General features: G+C 38.8%; 1 protein-coding gene across 1 annotated transcript; it reads right to left on the minus strand.

Moving 5' to 3' along the window:
* Nucleotides 1-8,004: 8,004 nt before the first annotated feature.
* Nucleotides 8,005-9,608, minus strand: LOC147624457 (uncharacterized). The gene is made up of 4 exons (XM_086819449.1): nucleotides 9,015-9,608; nucleotides 8,538-8,634; nucleotides 8,336-8,395; nucleotides 8,005-8,237 (listed from the first exon to the last, which is right to left on the minus strand). Exons 1-4 carry the CDS (start codon nucleotides 9,380-9,382, stop codon nucleotides 8,157-8,159), a joined length of 606 nt encoding a protein of 201 aa, XP_086675575.1. The 5' UTR covers nucleotides 9,383-9,608; the 3' UTR covers nucleotides 8,005-8,156.
* Between the last annotated feature and the right edge of the window lie 10,726 nt (nucleotides 9,609-20,334).

Raw genomic sequence — 20,334 nt, forward strand, 5'->3', positions numbered from 1 at the left:
TTCTTTGTTGGCCTTTTTGTCTTTATCTATTTGTGTTTATTATATGGTTGGCTAGAGAGAGAGAGAGAGAGAGAGAGAGCACATTAAAACATTCTCTATTTCTCTTTCAATCTCATTGAGTGTGTTACCACGTTTAAACAATTTACAATATTGGTGTACTTGGCTACATAAGCTAGAAACATTCCATTTATTAGACTATTGTCTTTGAGATTGTAGAGAGAGTTCTAGAGAGAGTATAATGGGTCTTAGAGAATTTACAAACTATAGTAGCCTAGAGAATAGTTCTTTTAACTTTTGAAACGTTCTTAAAAAAGTTATGATTTGCCAATACATAAAATCTAGAGAGACACTTATATGTATCTCTATGATAGTTTTCTAGGAGGAATCTACATGTGTATAGATAGGTTTCTAGGGTTGGTTATATGTTGGCAAAGATATGAAGATATATTTGTAGAGCCTTAAGATATTAATTTTGAATTTCAGCCAAATGGATATTCAGAATGATAACAACCACTCAAGAGATGTACTGGCTGCGAAGGATTCTTCCAATGAAGAAGTAGCTTTGTCTACTCCACTAGAGCTGATGAATGTTCGAGCTGCAAAACACCTTGCTAGGTCAAAGTCTCCATCCGGACAACCAAACTCTAAACGTCTATAAAATATTGCGGACATATGCAAGCGGACTGATAAAAATCAGGTTGCTTGCAAGAAGTACTTAGAAGCTCTTTGGGATGAGATCCGTGAAAGTGGTAGCCAAAGGGGAGACATGCTAAGAGACGAGTAGTCTCATCATTTCCACCGCACAGTAATGGTCGGATGAAGGCTAACCAACTAGACATGATTTCTTTCATGAAGAATATGCATGTTGAAATTGGGAGCAATATTACTTACGCATGTTACTTACTGTGTGCAAAGGTTGTAAATCTTTTGAGGATTTACGAACGGTGAATGGACATTTGTATCCATATTTTAAGGCTGCATGTGAAGCCAAAGGAATGCTAGAGAGCGAAGAGGAGTGGTATATGTGTCTCCAAGAAGCTGCATTTCAGAAAATAGGATTCCAGCTGCATCAATTGTTTGTCAATATAATGGTTTTTTGTGAGCCTATATCCCCTGGATACCTTTGGAATAAATTCTCCACCAAGCTTTCAGATGATTTTTTTCATTCCTTACAGCAGAGAGGGTGTACAGACGTTGGTTTTTGTCATTCTATAGCAAAGAATCAAGCTCTGTTACAAATGCAAGACCTCTTACCAACAGTATGACCAACAGTATGGAAAGCGGTTGCGTGATTTTGAAGGGTTGCATGTTCCCAATAGATCAAGTGTTGCCAATGTCAACAACAATGGAAGAGATGATGTTTGATTCTGTTCAGTAGGCTAATTTGTTCGTTTCCATGGAAAGTCAATCAGAGCATTTGACACTATCCTTGAGGCTGTTTCTTTGAACCAAGGTGGTGTTTTTTTCCTTGATGGACCAAGTGGATCAGGCAAAACCTATCTTTATAATGCCTTGTTGTCACGATTACGTGGAGAGGATCAAATTGCATTAGCATGTGCATCATCTAGAATAGCTGCATTGTTACTTTCAAATGGTCGTACAACGCACTTACGTTTTAAAATTCCATTGGTGCTCAATGCTTTTAGCACATGTGGAATTAAAGCTAACAGCCCATTACTGAAGGTGTTGAAGCTTGCAAGGATAATTATTTGGGGGATGAGCTCCAATGATGCATCAGTACGCATATGAAGCATTGGACAAGACATTCAAAGACATTATGCAAAGTGATACAGTGTTTGGTGGGAAAGTTATGCTCTTTGGTGATGACTTCACAAATCTTACTGGTTGTGCCAAAGGGATCGTGTGAGGACATTGTTGATAAGACGTTATGCCGATCACATATTTGGAGATATATGAATGTTCTAAAGCTCACCCAAAACATGCAGGTTCGACAGAGAGCTTATGATTATACAGAACAAGAATTTATCAAATGGACATTACAAATTGGAGACGGCTCTATAGACCATCCAAACAATGAAGGCAGAGTGGTAATACCACTACGAATGTTGATCCATGGAAACTCCATTTTGAGTTTGGTAGAATGGGTATACAAAGATCTTCAGGAGGAGAGTGGAGGAAATGGATGCTTCTTTAAAGACCGTGCTATACTTACACCACAAAATCTAGAGGTTGATGAGGTTAATGAACTAGTCTTGAGTGCATTGCCCGATCTTGAAAGAGAATACCTTAGTGCTAATTCAGTTGCTTTTTCCGAGAATGACACAATATTGTACCCAATTGAGTACTTGAACAGTTTTAACTTGGGTGGTGGTTATCGTCCTCTTCGCTTGATTCTAAAGATAAATGCTCTTATCATGCTGCTCCCCACAATTTGGATCCTCAGCGGGGACTTTGTAATGGTACCAGATTGATATGCGAGCAATGTCACTCAAAGGTGATAGAAGCAAAAATCATTACAAGTACAAACATTGGAGACAAGGTCTTTATTCCCAAGATAACATTCATACCTACTATGTTGCAATTACCTTTTGACATGAGAAGGAGACAATTTCTTGTAGGGTTAGCCTTTGGCATGTCAATAAATAAGTCCCAAGGACAAACATTGAGGGTATTGAGACTTTACTTGGCCATACAAGTACTCACACATGGACATTTGTACGTTGCTATGTCACGTGTTAGAACATCTAATGCAGTGAAAGTGTGTAAATCATTATATGGAACAGAAAAGCAACGTAGAAGGTTCAACCGACGTCTTCACACAACCAATGTTATCTACAAGGAGGTTTTTCAAATGGCATAAATCGGGATGTAAATTTAATCTATGCCCAAAAGGTAGAGAACAAGCTATTGATATAGTAACTTACAAACGCTAGACTACATTCATAGACATATATGCATCAATGAAGAGAATGTTTCCAATGATGTAACATGTGTAATCTATGTTGTCTTTCTGTGTGCAATCTTTCATATTGTTGCTTCTCTCTTTGGTATTATTGAATTCATGTGTATAAATCTACTTGCATTTAGGTAAAGATACCATGTAGATCCATAAAAGAGAGTACCCTTGTTGCATGACGAATGAAGATCAATACAAGGATGCAACAAAAAAGACACTTAGGGCTCTTGAAAAGAGTTCAAAGTTGTAGATGAATGTGGGAGAGGGCTTGACAATAATCCCACATGGGAACTTTTGGGAGTTCTAGAATTTTTGTATAAAAGGTGGCCCATTTGAGAGCTAGAGAGGACTCTTTGGTCATTTGGTTGAGAGGCTCATAGAGAGAGCTTGCTCCATAGCTCCTTCTCATGTGCTCTCCCAAGGCTCTCCATCTCCATTCTTGCTTCAATCTTGTACTCTCTATTCTTTACATTTTCAATGATATGAGGTTTTAGTCTACACACTTGCTAATCTAGATTTCTTAATGATGTTTTGATTTGTGAGTTGTAGAGTGCATGTGATGAAGCTTGTGCATGAAATGATATGTAGTTGAGGCTTGTGTGATAGCTCTTTGCATGTTAGGTTCTTTGCATAAGTTGCATTTTTGTGCTTAAGTGTAGCCTAATCTTAATGCTTTGATTATGTTAGATTGATGTGTTGATTGTGTTAGATTGATTGCTTGAGTGTTGAAGAAGGATTGAGTAGGACTAGAAGTCATTAGTATGTGGTTAACTCATCTTCTCCCATTCGGGATAGCCTCTATGCGCTAACCGGGTTGCATTCACGGATTGACAAGTATGTGGGTTGGAGTGTAGCCTCCGCTATGCTATGATGACCCAAACAATGGCGCCAGTCATCACTGCTCAAGAAGTGGTTCTGATTATTGAGATGACGGACAGGTTTAGGTGAGTTCCTATTTGTTATTTTTTAACATTTGAATAAACAAACGTTTACTTTTGAATTGCTTTTATTTATTTTTCTTACTTGGCACAAAATACTAAACATATATATACATGTGTGTGTATATGTGTGTGTATGTGTGTATTTATGTATTTATGTATTTATATATATGTGTATATATACATATAAAGAGAGAGACCTTAAAGTGTTATGTAAATTATTAGTGTTGTGAGTGTTATATTTGATATCAAGGGTATATTTCTTAAGATGGAGATGACAAGATCATTTTCATTTATTTATGGTGATAGCCAAGATATTGAAGGTCATTATTGTTTAGATTGCTATAATTCAAGTATTATTGTTTTTCATAATCTATGTAATATTCATGATTGAATTATAAACCCTCCATTTTAGAAAGAACAAGCAACAGCATCTCTAATTATCGAACTGTTAGAGAGCATCGATGTTTTACGATATATATAAGAAACTTATTTTTTATATAAATTTTACATTTTATTTAATAAATTTATATTGCTATTGATACATTCTTTTCGCAACAAGAAATATTCTTATTTTTTAGAACCCAAATTATTGATGAGTTTGTATGATCAAGATCCTTATAACAACACAACTTTGAACTCCTTAGAATTTACAATTTAAAAAAATCGCATATCAACTTCATGTACATGTAATGTTTGTGGACTATGAACAGCTTGATAAGTTGAATTTTCGAGTCATAAGCATTGGACAATACAAAATTTTTCGGTTTGCTATCTACAAGCCTGTTCAAATCCTATTCACCTTAAATATTGATCCACCAAATTAATTTTATAAGGTTTTGTTGTTTTCCTTCTTTTTTTCCATAAAAAGTTTATCTTACACTAACTAATGTTTTTTTCTTAAATATTTTTTTCCAAATGGAGACAAAGAGTATAAGCTTTTACAAAGAGAGAATCCAATTGTCCGAAGATTGTTTTAAAGCTTTGTTCATATGTGTTGAGATTGTCAACATTATTTTAGATTAAAATGCTAACTATTTATTTACGCCAAGTTTAGTACTTTATTCAATGAAATTACATACTTTAAGAGCTTCCACGTATATATATATGACAAGCATGGTGTGTATATATAGATTGACAAAGACCATGGATCCACCATGGACTTCAATTATAAGACTTATCCCTACATACCCTTCGAAGATGAACATTTCTTTTTTTTACAATTATCTTAAATTAGAAAGTCAAAAAACACACTTCTACGTGTTATCATTTTTGCAATGGAGTTAACAAGCATAGTGTGTTTATATATAGGTTGGTAAGTTAAGAACCATGGAATCCATCATGAGCTTCAAATATAAGACTTATCCTTCCTTATCCTTTGAAGATGAGCGTTTCTTTTTTTTTTTACAATTGTCTAGAATTAAAAAGTCAAAAAACACACCCGTACGTACCATCGCTTTCGTAACGAGAACTTGAACCCATGATGTTGAGACTATAGAGCAACACCTCTCTCTATTGCACTGATTTGTGATCGACAAATAAGAATACTCTTGCCCATCAAGAACGAGTCAAGCCACTAGTCATAATAAAGAAAAGTGAGATATTGCTTACTTTTAAATATTTAAAGTCTTGGTTAAAAGAAAAAAGATATATAAGTCAAAGATCAAGAACATCATTGATATATACCAATATGAACATACTATTATTTAAGCCAAATATTGTCCTCTATTACCAAAAATATCAACAAAAAGAATACACTTATCAATATATATAACCCATCTAAATAGAGTCGATGAGAGCAAACAACCTTGCTTAAAGCCAAAGGATGCACTCATTAATATATAACCCAAATAGAGTCGATGAGAGCAAATAACCTTGCTTTAACCCACTAGTGCTACTTATCTCTATTGAAAGAATCGTTAAGTGTGTACACTCGACTTATTACACAATGTGCCGAGATCAAGAAACCAACTCAAAGACATGTGAAAATCCGTAACAACCTTGCTTAGACCCAAAAGTTTCACTAATCGATATATAGCCCAAATAGAGTCAATGATAGCAAACCAGCTTGCTATACCCACTAGTGCTACTTATCTCTCCTGAGAGAACCACCAATTGTGTACACTTGGCCCATTACTACCTCATATAGTGACGACATAACCCAAATGGCATCATGTGGCTACTAGACCTCTTGCAAGTGTCCAATGAACCAAGATCAAGAGACCAAATCAAAGGCCTTGTGAACATTCATAACAATACACATGATTGTAATTGCGTTTCCTATGAGAGCCATAGAGTGAATAAACAATCCAATGTAAAGGACTCTCATAAAACCTACCTAACCATTAACTACCATGTGACCCAAATACTTTGCCAAAGACCTAGTTATGTTCCCAAGCATTGCCCCATTTATCTTGACCATACTACGATTGATTATTTATTAGTTCTACAAATCTTACAATATGTGGAACCCCCCGTTCTACAAATGGAATGATGTGATTGTTAATCCAAACTAAAGCATTCATCAAATGAAAATGATGTGATTGCTAATCCAAACTAAAGCCTTCACATATCTATTTAACTAGGTTACAAGAGAAGACTAACATGATATCAATGTGCAAAGTGCTATGATATGTGCCATCTATGGTATGAATCGATCCAGCGCATCATAGAGCTCCCTTACACATGCCTCCCATATGATGCCTTCTATATGACAATGTCTACGATTGGAGTGGAGGCTTTCTTTCTTCTCATCTGCCTCCGATATGATGCCTTCTATATGACAATGTCTACGATTGGAGTGGGGGCTTTCTTCTCATCTAAGATGTGCCAAGCCTTAAAGTAGTCTTAAATACATATAAAAAAGCTGATTCTAGGGTTAGGTACCCACTATTAGGTCCCTAACACCTTGCTCACATCTTTGGCACTATGGTATTGTCCCAAATCTCTTGTACTCACAATCTTAGATTAAAAAGAGCACTTTTTCCCATCTAGTAAAGACCATCTTGTGGTCCCACACTCATCATACCTACCCATTCTAGGGTCAAGTATCCACTATTAGGCCAATTGTAGTGTGCAGTGTGGAGAAAGCTTGCACACACAACTAACCATGATAAGAGGGGAGAAAGAGGCAGAAGGGAAAGGGGGAAAGAGAAGGGCTAAAAATAAACTTCCAAAACAAAAATTAAAAAGTTCAACACTCTCCGTTCTTTTTTGAAAGAACTCTCAAAGTTTCTTCTCAAGCCAGACTCCAGTTGTATGGAGCTTGCAAGCTGTGAGGCAGACTTGTATGGTGGGTAAACATATCAACCAATTCTTGGGAAAAAAGCTGACTGAGAGTCAGCCAATTCTTGGATGCCATGTAAAGAGATGGATGAGCTTGCTTTTTTTCAAGCTTCTTAAACTACCCAAGTAAATTACTTGGAACCATTATTAACCCAATATGCCAAGGGGGCCAGTGTCCCAAACTCACAAGGGCCACAGTGTCCCAAACTCAAACCTTCGATAAATACATCAAGGGTCAGCCCTCACATTTTCAGCAATTCCCAAAAGCCCCATCTTCTTCACAATGCTCTTCTTCCAAACATTCCCCAATGCTCCCAATTCTTCCGAGTATTCCACAACCTCTACTTCTCAAGCTATGCATGGCCAATACTCCACTAAATCCTTTCTTTCCAACAAAAGGGATTTTGCAAAGACAAGCTGGAGACATAACCTAACCATCAGCAGTTTCTCCCACTCCAAATAGCACGTCGTTATAGAGGAGCTGGTATAGGACAACAGTTTTGCTCCATAGGACTTGATGACTTGACAGGTTACTCACCACAACATGTAAGGGGGCCATGGAAAACTGAAGGAATGATAGGCATTCTTCAAACCTAGGAAGGAAGATGTTAAATACATAACTGTAATGGCCCTGCGCTTTGAGCCTCAATCTTAAAGAACAAGCAACATCCAGCCATCAATGCTGTCAAAAAAATACATTATATTACACTACCACAGTCAATACATAAAACTACCATCATGCTTTGCTTATGCTGTTTGATAGACTCAGCCACGCTTTTTATAGCTCGACCAAATTAGGGTTAGGGTTTTTTTTAGACATCAAGGCACACATGTAAGTAGACAACGCAAAAGACTACCGAGGTAGAAGTCAACTCCAAAAAAATTCAGTTGACAAGGGTAATAAGGAAACCATACAAAAAACTGGATAGCTTTGACATGCAAAACAAAGCTTTCCTTCACATTGCACTATTTAAGATAAGACCTTTAACAGTTCTAACAGCAAGGCTCAGCTTCAATCACTTCACTTTAGCAACAATCTCCTCTACTGTCTTGTCCAGGTCCAGATTCTTGAGCTTAGTATAGGGCCTAGGCATTCCCTGTGCCACAAGAGAAGGGTTCAGGGAAACACAATCCACCCCAAATGCCCTGTAAACCACTGCTGACCTAGACTACTAAGATTAGGGGTGAAACTTACCAGCAGCGAAACATAGACATTGCCCTCCTTGTCACGTATCTCAAAACAACCTTTCCTTGGCTGTGATATGGTGAAGGCAAAATTGATGAGATGTCCAACTGAACCTCATTTTGCTCAGGCATGCAGTAGCAACAGCTTATGGAGACACGACTACTTATAAAATTGACAGGTACAAACAGATGGGAAATATAGAAAAACCAACCTTATCAGGGTTCACAAGCACCTCAATTCTAGAAAGGGCCTTGATCAGATCTGTCTGCACCTTTGCAGCCCTGGTCTTGAACGAGTTACATTCTTTGCTACAGACAACAACAAAACACAAGTGTACAAATGGGTAATTCATGACATGTAAGAATGGGGCTCCAAACCAGCAACTTCAGAACACAGAATGTCCGACATTCCTATTCAACCTTGGCGTGAGTAAGCACTTGCAAATTCGGGTGTGCATGTGCACCCACACACCCATGTGCATGTACATGCACATTCCAATGTGCATGTGTGCATGCATGTATCCCGTAAACGCAGACATGCCTCTCCTTACAAAAATAATCCCCTCAAAACATAAAACATGTGCTTCATTAACACTTAAACCTCTCATCTTTTGATTAATCCCACGACGTTTAACATAACCATCCACTTAACCCAACAATTAGACTGGAGATTTCCAGAGATTACATACCTAGCCTCTATGATAATCACCTTGGCAGACTTAACAGAAGCAGAGGGTAACTCATCCACAGTTTCTTCTTCCTCTTTGGCAGCCTCCCCTGCAAGTATTACTGCATCGTCCGCCCTCTTCTTCTTGGGTGCAGGAGGCTTCTTAGCAGCGTCTTTGGATTTTGCCTGTCGCTTCTTCTTCTCCTCCGCTTTGGCCTTCTTAGGGCTGGGCTCTTCTTCACCATTCTCAGCTTCTGCTGCTGCTACTACTTCTTCTGCAGGAAGGGGAGCGTCCTGCTCAACCACTTCTTCTTTGGCGGGCTCCTCGGCTGCGGGAGGTGCCTTTCCCGAAGCGCCTTTGCGAGACCCGCCCTTTCTCTTGGGAGCCATGAAAGTTCGAGCTTCGAAAACCCTAGCTTCTATATGTCGACTACCGGGTACAAAAAATTCCAGTTTCTAAGTAGAAACCCTAATACATATGGGTCCTTTCTCTCTCTCTTTCTAGCTACAGCCTTGCTTGCAGAAACCCTAAATAGGGTAAAGGAGGGCCAAGTTTGCTTTACACCCAGTTTCTCACCTTTCTGCCGCTCTTTCATGCCAACGGTCAAAACACGGCCATCGGTATCATGGAAAACGAGGGCAGCGCTCTCGCTCTGTGTGTGCGCGCGCACATATTTGTCAGGGCGGGGAGCCGCTGTGAATCCGACTGATTGATTGATATAATCACTAACCATAAAGAAGAGCTTACAATATTTACATTATATTACCGCAAGGCCATTTCAAAACATAATTATGTTTTTGGATTGGCCATTTTCAACCATAATTACTCATCCACTATTTTGAATTTTGAACTAATCCATGCACTTAATTAAAGACCCTTTGGCTAAACCGAAACACCGTGATGGAGTGTGCCATACTAGTTACCTAGTGACCCCGTACTAGTTACCTAGTGTTATTGGTATAGCTTGAGACCATGTTTGATGGGTGTATGTTATCAAAGTGTAACAGTAGTGTCATGCTGACGACTATGTGTTGTCACAGTGAAACAAGTGGGCTACACTAGACAACTACATGGTCTAAGTGTAACAAGTGGTTTATACAAATGAGACACCTGCTGCATAATGTATATAGTCAATGATACACTTCATCAAAGTATAACAAGTGGTGAGTGTGTTGTGTTTGTGCTTCTCAACATTCATATTGGGATTAATTGTTGTGATAGTAATTAAATTGAAACAACTAATGTGTTTACGTTTGTGAGACAGGTGATAAGTAGTGCGTGTGTCATACATGGAGGATATTGTTTATATCATCTCATATTATTATTTCATCTGAGTATTTGGTTGGCCATATACCAAATGATTATACATATATTTATGCGCACTTGTGCATGGCGTTGATATTTTACTAGCACGCGTGTTAGATGAATTTGGTTATTTTACACTTATTGTGTGAACAGGCTTTAGAGCTTGAGTTATTTTTGTAAAAATGGAAAAGCAAAGCCCTATTTTATACGCACAACTATTATTGGCTCCTCTTGGGCTATATTTTGAATACAATTCTCCAAAAACTTATGTCATAAAAGTGGGAGCTTCACACATGAGGGAGAAGATTGCATCCAATCTTTGTGTCGATGGTGATGCTTACTCTATTTATGCTTTTATGTTATGCTTTGATCTTGTCAATTTGATTTAGGTCTATGCTTTGTTATTTCACATGTATATGAGCTTGATTAATTCTTCAAAGAGTACTAGAGATCCCATGATAGTGGTATCAAGGCTATGGGTACTTGTACTTGAATAAAAAGGAGAATCTCTTGGACAAAGGATTGGAAGATCATGGAAATTTTATGGACCATTGGATGAAGATTCTTCTCTCAAAACACTTTCTTCAATCTTCCATCCTTTTAAGGATCAAGCATGGATGCAATCAGCAAGTCAAGAGCAATAACACCCTATTCTCATAATTGCTAAGGCCGTAAGCTTGAGGATGCTTGATTAATTCTTCAAAGGGTACTAGAGATCCCATGATAGTGGTATCAAGGCTATGGGTACTTGTACTTGAATAAAAAGAGAATCTCTTGGACAAAGGATTGGAAGATCATGGAAATTTTATGGACCATTGGATGAAGATTCTTCTCTCAAAACCACTTTCTTCAATCTTCCATCCTTTTTAAGGATCAAGCATGGATGCAATCAGCAAGTCAAGAGCAATAACACCCTATTCTCATAATTGCTAAGGCCGTAAGCTTGAGGATTTGTAGATTTGAGGGCTCTTGTTCCATCATCTCCATCACCAATTTTTGCACAACCTTACAGGCTAAATTACGCTTCCCACACCTACTACTCTAGTCTTGCTTACAAGCCTACTAAGGCTATTACCTAAAGCTAATAGCTAAAAGCTATTATATACTAGCCAAAAAGCCTACAAAGCTTAAGACTTTACTCAATAAAGTCATAAGCTTTAAAGCCTACAACCCATGCTCCTTGGCAAAAAGAATGAAAGTTTCCCATAATCTTTGATGTGATGAAAATATCTAAAGTCTGCACATCCAAACAGAAAGCTCCAAAATTGGATGGTTTCTTTTATTATTAAAGGAATAAGTGGGAGTTTTTATGCACTAAGTTTTTTTCATCCCCAACACTCTTATACTTCTTGATTTGGTCCAAGCAAGGCTTTGGGCAATTCCTCTTTAAAGTTTTTTTGAATAATTCAAAGGCAAAGTCTCTTGAGTTTTCTATAGGCGAGTACATACCCACTTTGATACTACTCGGTCGCGATGATTTCTTGGCACTTGTGGATTTTTCTTCTTGCAGCACGAGTTGAACGAGCTACTGGCTTCTTACAAGTTACGGGTGTGAAAGCGATAAGTATTATCATTATTTTAGCAATTTTCATTTTTATCTATTTCTACATTTAAAAATTTACACCTTTTATTTATTTACATCTCTCTTTTCATCAAGAATCCTCTAATCCCAACCATTCAAGAGAAATTCAAGCACTACAGAACCAAAATTTACTTGAAGGGATCTAAGGATAGGTGATCGTGTAAGAAGAGGCATAGAGGTGCTAGTAATGGTGAATCTTCAAACTCTGATGGTGACCAAAATCAAAGAACCATGCAAGCTACTCTTAGAGATCAAGAGTCTAGGAAGAAAAGAAGATATGCCGTAAAGCTTTTACCTTTCAAAAATTTAGATGGCAAGAAAGATACTTGCTTAATGCTAGCATGGCTTAGTCAACTTGATGATTACTTTCCAGTGGAGAAATACTTTGAGAAGGATAAAATCAAGTGTGCTAGTAATCATTTAGTAGAAAGTGTAGCTTTATGGTGAAGCGTGAGTATAACTAGCAAACACAAACCTAAATCTTGGAAGGAATAGCTCATCAAGAAGGATTTCTTACCTCCGTAGTACAAAGCTAGGGCTAGACAACGATGGATAGCTTTACAAGGAGAATATGTCCGCTTATGTGGATATATTTTCGCAGATGTTACAAATACGAGCAATTGAGAAAGTTTGCAGCAAAGGATCAAAGAAGGAAGTTTATAGCAGGTTTGAAACCCACAATTTGAGCAGAAGTGAACATGTTTCGAACGCACTCTCTTAGCTCGGCTATTTCCTTATCCATAAATTTTGAAAGGAAAAAAAAAATCCAAAGGAAACAACAACAACTGAACCCTTGACATTGAAGTTTATGAAGCCTAAAACTTTTTACAAACCCTTTGATAAACTTATCAAGAAACCCAAATCTCCTATTTAAAGTAACATAGGTGTAGAAAGTAAGGTTAACAATATTAATAAGGCTAACAAAGATGATTCAAAGAAGTGTTACAAGTGCAACAAGATCGGATATATTGAATCAAATTATCCACATAAGTCGAAGAATCAATTGGCTATGATCAATATGATCGAAGATGACAATAACATAATCTATGACCAAGAGTATTCCGACTCCTAAGGTAACATACACAATAACAATTTCTACATTGAATTTTATTCAAGAGTTTTTATAAATTTCAAGAAAAGTTTTTATGCATCAAAGTAGAACTTCTTGAAGGAACTAGCCCTTTTATCTTGAACTCTGCTTTATGAATTTTCACTACGTATTAGTCTTCGTGCTATGGGACATAAAAATTAATCGTGTGAAAGATCTTGATGTATACTTATCTATAGACTTATGTTGGATATTTTCTCGTGGGATAGGACACTATAATTTATTACACGTTGAATTTCTTGATGGAATGTCTATTTGTCATATTTAGAGAATATGCTAGAATTTGTATTTTGTAAGACCTTGATCTTCTTTACTTGAAATAAGCAAGCACGCAACTGAGGTTAGTTGCCTATGCAAGTAGGAGGGATGCTATGTAATGCCCACCCTTTGGCTACAAGGGGACGCCCGTATTACTAGTGTGCTATGCTAGTGAATTAGTATTGTGGGTGCCCCACGTTAAATACTAGTTACCTAGTGTTATTGGTATAACTTGAGACCATGCTTGATGAGTGTAAGTTATCGAAATGTAACAAGTAGTACCATGCTTGACAACTATGTGTTGTTGGAGTGAAACAAGTGGGCTACGCTAGATAACTGCATGGTCTAAGTGTAACAAGTGGTTTATTCAAATGACACGGCATGCTACATGATGTGTATAGTGATATGATACACTCATCGAAGTGTAACAAGAGGATTGTGTTTGTGCTTATCAACGTTTCATATTGGGATTAGTTATTGTGATAGTAATTAATTGGAACAACTAATGTGTTTACATTTGTGAGATAGGTGATGAGCAATGCATGTGTTGCACATGGAGGATCTTGTCTATATCATCTCAGATTATTATTATTTTTCATATGGGTTATTTTGGTTGGCCATGTGCCAAATGATTGTATATATTATTTATGTGCGCTTGTGCATGGCGTTGCTGTTTTACTAACATGCGTGTTAAAGAAATTTTGGTTATTTTACACCTAGTGTGTGAACAAGCTTTAGTGCTTCGTTTATTTTTGTGAAAGTGGAAAAGCAAATAACTATTTTGTATGCACAATTATTATTGGCTCCTTGGTTATATTTTGAATACAATTCTCAAAATACTCATGTTGTGAAAATGGGAGTTGCACGCATGAGGGGGGAGATTACACCCAATGCTTTAATCTTGTCAAATTGATTTAAGTCTATGCTTTATTCTTGAATGTGTATGTGAGCTTGATTAATTCTTCAAGGGGTACTAGAGACCTCATGACAAAGATAAAGAGAGAGAAGGTTTTCAGTATATTTGAAACTGAATACATGTCAACGTTTACACACACATACACATATATATATAGGGAGAGAGAGAGAGAGAGAGAGAGAGAGAGAGAGAGAGAGAGAGAGAGAGAGAGAGAGAGAGAGAGAGAGAGAGAGAAGGTTTTCATTCTATTTGAAACAAACTTACATATCATGAATATGTGTGTGTGTGTGTGTGTGTGTGTGTGTGTGTGTGTGTGTGTGTGTGTGTAATAGAATGTATAATGTCACGTGGTAGTAATAGGAAAAAAATAAGGAAAAATAAAAAGTGTAGAATTAGTGTTTTTTTAAACTTACTCTCTCTCCTTAATTTTGTTTTTTGTTGCAAATTGATTTGGAGAGGAGTGAAAGAAGAGTTCAACATTTTGCCTTTCTTGGTGCTTATTCCAAATTTGAGCAAGGCAGGCTACAAGGTGCTCAAGACAATTACTAAGATTAGTTGCTTATTATTTTAGTGCCAAATATGTGGTGTTTAATATGCTTTTAAGTATCTTAGGTATGTTGTGTTGTATAATAAATGCATGTTTGTGTCTAATGTTGCATGTATGTATGTATGTATGTACATATGTATATATGTATATATATACATACACACACACACACACACACACATATACACATATGCATATGTATGTATGTATGTATGTATGTATATATGTATATGTATACATATACATAGACAAACAAACACAGACACACACATATACACACATATATACGTGTGTGTGTGTGTGATTTCCTCTTTAATCTCTTATGGGAACTTTCCATGTGGCAAGCTTTCAGCATAGCCACATGGGCAGCTCCCCCATGCTCAACACTCGAAAGTCGAGCGTGAAGCGTGATAGAAGACGCTCGAAAGTCGAGCGTGAAAGTGAAAGAGAGAGAGAGAGAGAGAGAGAGAGAGAGAGAGAGAGAGAGAGAGAGAGAGAGAGAGAGAGAGAGAGAGAGAGAGAGAGAGAGAGAGAGAGAGAGAGAGAGAGAGAGAGTAGAATTAGATTGAAAAAATATAATTTTTGTTTTGTTTTAATAAAGATAAAGATGTTTTCAATGTGTGTGTGTGTGTGTGTGTGTGTGTGTGTGAGAGAGAGAGAGAGAGAGAGAGAGAGAGAGAGAGAGAGAGAGAGACAGAGAGAGAGAATAAATGTTTTTGGTTTTGTTTTAAATAAATAAATATTTTTAGTTGTGTTTTAAAAGAAATATTTTTTGTTTTGTTTTAAATAAATGGAAAAATAAAAAAGAGATGGGGAAAAATGAGGGAAGGGGGGCAGAGAGAGAGAGAGAGAGAGAGAGAGAGAGAGAGAGAGAGAGAGAGAGAGAGAGAGAGAGAGAGAGAGAGTAGAATTATATTTAAAAAATATTTTTATAAATATCTTTTTCGATTTTATTTCGTTTAGAGAGAGAGAGAGAGAGAGAGAGGAGAGAGAGAGAGAGAGAGAGAGAGAGAGAGAGAGAGAGGGAGGGAGGAATAGAGAGAGAGAGAGAGAGAGAGAGAGAGAGAGAGAGAGAGAGAGAGAGAGAGAGAGATGTGTTGGATACTGAGGGTCGCTAGCTTGGCCAGAGGACACACATAGACTGGGCGTCATGGGATAGCGGCCCGGCTACTTCGATGCATGCTTGGTCACAGACACGGCAGCTTCCGACAGATTTTATTGGGGAGGAGTTCTCCATAGGCAAGGGTATTCGGCCTCGGATTGCAGAGATTGATGCAGCTATTCCAGAGCTTTGGGATCGTGCCATTCGGGGTTTACATGAGATGCCTGAGCACTCAGGATGGTTATGCATGTTTGGTGCTGAGGGTACACCCTCTCTTGTTTGGAGCTCCCATTGTTATTGGCCTATGCTTTTTATCCCTATGGGCATGCCAGATGCTTTCGGCCACGTCAGATTACAGTTGGTTTACGACAGTCCGACTGGACTCCCATCCGTGTTGTAGGCTCTTACAAGAAAAGACGGAAGGTGGACCCGTCTTTTCACATTGGTATGGCTGCCCGTTTGGCGATTATGGATCTGGGAGGGACGGCCTCTTTCGTAGCTGACTTGGGACCCCGGGGAATGGGAGTGGCCTGCTGTGGAGACCGGCGCTAGGCATACTTCCTTTTTCGGGTATACTGTTCGGATTGGGAGACACTGCTTGCTTCGACGACAGTTACATAGACCTACGCGTTTCGGCACTTGGCTACATGCAGGTCTCTCTCATGCTTTCCTGACACCGTACTGGGCCTCTATTTGGAGGCTGAGGATTGCTCGGCAGATCACTCTCTTTTTTTGGTTGACTGCTCATGCTGGTCTTGCCGTCGGCACTTGGGGTGCCTTGATGGGCCATGATCCCATATGTATATGTTGTGATCATCAGGTTCAGGAGTCTCAGGCCCACTGCCTCTGGTCGTGTCCAGTGGCTTCCTCTGTTTGGCGAGCAGTGGCTCTACTACTCAGCAGAGCTGGTCAGCATGCAGGTTTCCTCAGTTGGGGATCTGTGTTATGGCTCCTTCCTTGGCCGGGACCACATGTGTTCTTTGAGGGTGAGGGCACCGATGCTATGCTCATGCTTAAAGCGACGGGGTATCGGCGGGGGTACCTTAGTATGATTCCACCAGCAGACGCCTTGCAGATGGAGCATTGGCATAGGGATGATGTTTTTATGGTGATTGCTGCGATTGCGATGTGGAACATTTGGAGAGCTCGTTGTCTCCATGTCCTTAGTCACACGCGGCAATCGACACGTGATACTCTAGTCCTGATTTGGCTCGATCTTATCCGTGCACTGCGCTCCATGTATGATGATTCATGTCGGCCTTCACAGACAGCTCAGGACAGACGCTAGGCCTTCATTCGATGATGGGGACACACGGGTCTCTTCTTCAGGATTGTTGGAGGACATGCTAGATGGGAGTACACTCCCCCACAGTGGTTCATATTGCACACATCACATCATCCACCGTGATGTAGCACTGACCGCTCACAGGCTACACGCCTCTCACTGCACAGTTTGTATGCCCTCTCAGTAGGCCACCACTGGCACTTTGGGGAATTTTTCATACTCAATAATATAGCTCTGTGTTTCCTTTTAAAAAAAAGAGAGAGAGAGAGAGAGAGAACGCACACTTACTCTCTCGTTGATTTTGGTTTTTATGGCAAACAGTGTGAAAGAAAAGTTGATCATTTGCAAAAACCAGTGGTATGACCAACTTAAGGGTAAGTGCATAAAGGTAGGAGATATGGTACTTGTGTGTGTGTGTGTGTGTGTGTGTGTATGTATGTATGTGTGTGTGTGTGTATATATGTATGTATGTATGTGTGTGTGTGTGTGTGTGTGTGTGTGTGTGTATGTATGTATGTATGTATGTATGTATGTATGTATGTATAAGTGTGTGTGTGTGTATGTATGTACATATATGTGTATGTGTGTGTATATACATATATTTAGTACATGTTAATATAAAGAACTAAATATATATATTTAGTTCTTTATATTAACATGTATTGAATATATGTATATGTTTATGTGTTGTTGTTGTTAACCCTCATTGGACACCTCTCCAGCGTCATTATATATTTTACGCGTGAGATCACCGCTTGTCTATGAAAGGCACGCCACGAGATTAAAAATGGAGATTGTATTCTTAGATTAGGTGTTTGCACATGCTTAGGCGGCCGGATAGCCATGGACCTATTTTTTAAGTATGGTCACCCAAGGTGTGAAGGCTTAGGAACCAAGATAATGGTCATTTTGTAGTCTCACCACTCATTCTCTTATGCTAATTCAATAGAGTGCTTTTCTTCTCTACTCTCCTATGCTATTGCTTTCTTGCTTGCCTCTTGCTTGTTTGAGGTCTTGTGTGCTTGCTTGTTTGAGGTCTTGTGTGCTTGCTTGCATGTATGTGAGAGAGTGAGTATGTGTAATCAAGTGAGAGAGGAGGGTCGAGCTTCCATTGGAGTGCGGCGGTGACGTTGGAGTGGAGCTTGGAGTGTGGTTGCATGGCAACTTTGTCTCCTACGAGAATTTAAGCATAAGCATTCATCACGAGGTGAGTGACACATCTTGTTTATGCAATTGTGGGCTAGGTTATGGTAGATTAACTTCTCGGTTTGAGCTGTTTTCTCCCGAGTGTGGCGAGGCAAAGCCCCATGACATTGGCTAGTACATGCACTCTTTCTATGGTGCAAGGGCTTCCCATAAATGGTGCCGCCTATTGGGGAATAGCCCTACCGCATAACCACAATGCATTTTGAATGTGTATATGTGTGTATGAATGAATTTTGCTTTTTTAAGAAGGGTAGCAATGAATTGCTAAAAATGTGTCCATTTTGTGACATTGTTGTTGATTTCTGCAGTTTTTGCATATTGTTCAATTTTTGCAATTCCTACATATTTCTCAATTTCTGCTTGTTTTTCATTTTCTGCGAGTGTTGCAATTAGTGCATGTAGATTAATTCTTCTCCCACATATCATTTGCAAGTTTAATTTGTGATTTTTACATTTTTTGGTTTTTTTTCCTAATTTTGAAATAAAAAAAGCAGACAATTGAGCATTAAATTTAAAGAATTGGGTGAATTAGACCACAAAATCGGTTTCTTAACATAGTGTTTATCCCAATTTTGACTCCTTACATGGAGAAATTGGGATAATAACAAGGTCATGCTGCAAGGACTCAAGGGCATACTAGCACGAGCTTCGCCTTCTTAGATCCTAGATCTGCCCCCACCCAAGACAATACTAGTACACTGCCTCATCCAGTGGATGGCATCACATAAACTATGGCACCTATGAGACTGATGTAGAATTACCTCTGAGCCACATGCCCATGGTTACCACGGTAACCAACACCACTTCACACATGGAGCCCCCTATGCCTAGCATATCTCGTATTACCATTCCTAGAGGGGTCACATCTCATTCTAGTGCACCCATGAAACATCCCTTCCCTAGAGTGAGTTTGCTACCAACTCCTATTGCGAGACCAGCCACCACTGCAACTAATGCCCACATAACTAGAGCACCTATTGGGGCATCCGTAGGGTAGATGCCTTATGTAGCAAATCTACCCCCACCAAGGTTTAAACCAATGCATCCTCATGTAGTGCCACATGTTGCACCTCCACCTATTCCTATCATTGCTCTTGTTATGCCTATACCAGCTCTACCCATAGACCCAGTTGCTTTTGCATAGGCCCTGGGAAGAGCGGTAGCAAAAAGCACAGCCCCTGTTATGAGAGATGGTGGTCGACAGAGCCATGGAAAGGCTTCCCAGATAGCCAAGCTAACTCATAAATCACTGGAGATGGTGGTCCTAGGAGACATTTAGAAGTATTTGATCATGTGTGTGAGGTCCTAGGAGAACAAAATGAGGTCCTAGGAGAACAAAATGAGGTTCCCAATGCCTTTAGTCTAGCATTAGACGGTAAGGTTGGGGATTTTGGTATAGAACTCTCAGGGTCAAGGAACGCCTGAACTTCATCGCTCTTAGGAGATTGTTCTTGAAGCAATTTGTGCATGAAGGAGTCTTGTGGGGTGTTGCTTCACAGCTACACAAAGCTGAGAGGGAAGAAGAGGAATCAGTTAAAGATTTTATTAGTCGTGTCAAGCATTTGAACTCTCGTTGCCTTTCGCATGAACGCTATTCGAATAATAAATTGTTGGATAGATTCATCCATGGGCTTAACAATAAAGTAATCTATAATGGCTTAGTCATTAGATAGATCTCTACATGGGATGAAGTCACAACAAATGCCATCCAACTAGAGGATAATCTCATGGTCAAAGGAGCTAAAGCATCGGATTCTAAATCTATGGCTTCCGAAATCACGTGACATAGCACTTCTATAGTTAAACCCCTTGCTAAAGGCAACACTTTAGTGGAGATGAATTTCACGGATTTCATGAAAGTGCTCCAAGAGGGACTGAAGGCCAATAGAGCCCCCAAAAATGTATTGGTTACCATTCTTCTTCTCACCCATCTGCATTCTCTTATTCTGCATAAAATTTCCCTTCTTATCATAAAATAGATTTAACCTCTTTCTTTTATTTACAACAATTTCTTCATTATTTCCCTTCTACT

This window comes from Cibotium barometz, chromosome 25 (genome assembly GCF_041138505.1).
Source record: "Cibotium barometz isolate CiBa-2024 chromosome 25, ASM4113850v1, whole genome shotgun sequence".
NCBI classification, from domain to species: Eukaryota; Viridiplantae; Streptophyta; class Polypodiopsida; order Cyatheales; family Cibotiaceae; genus Cibotium; species Cibotium barometz.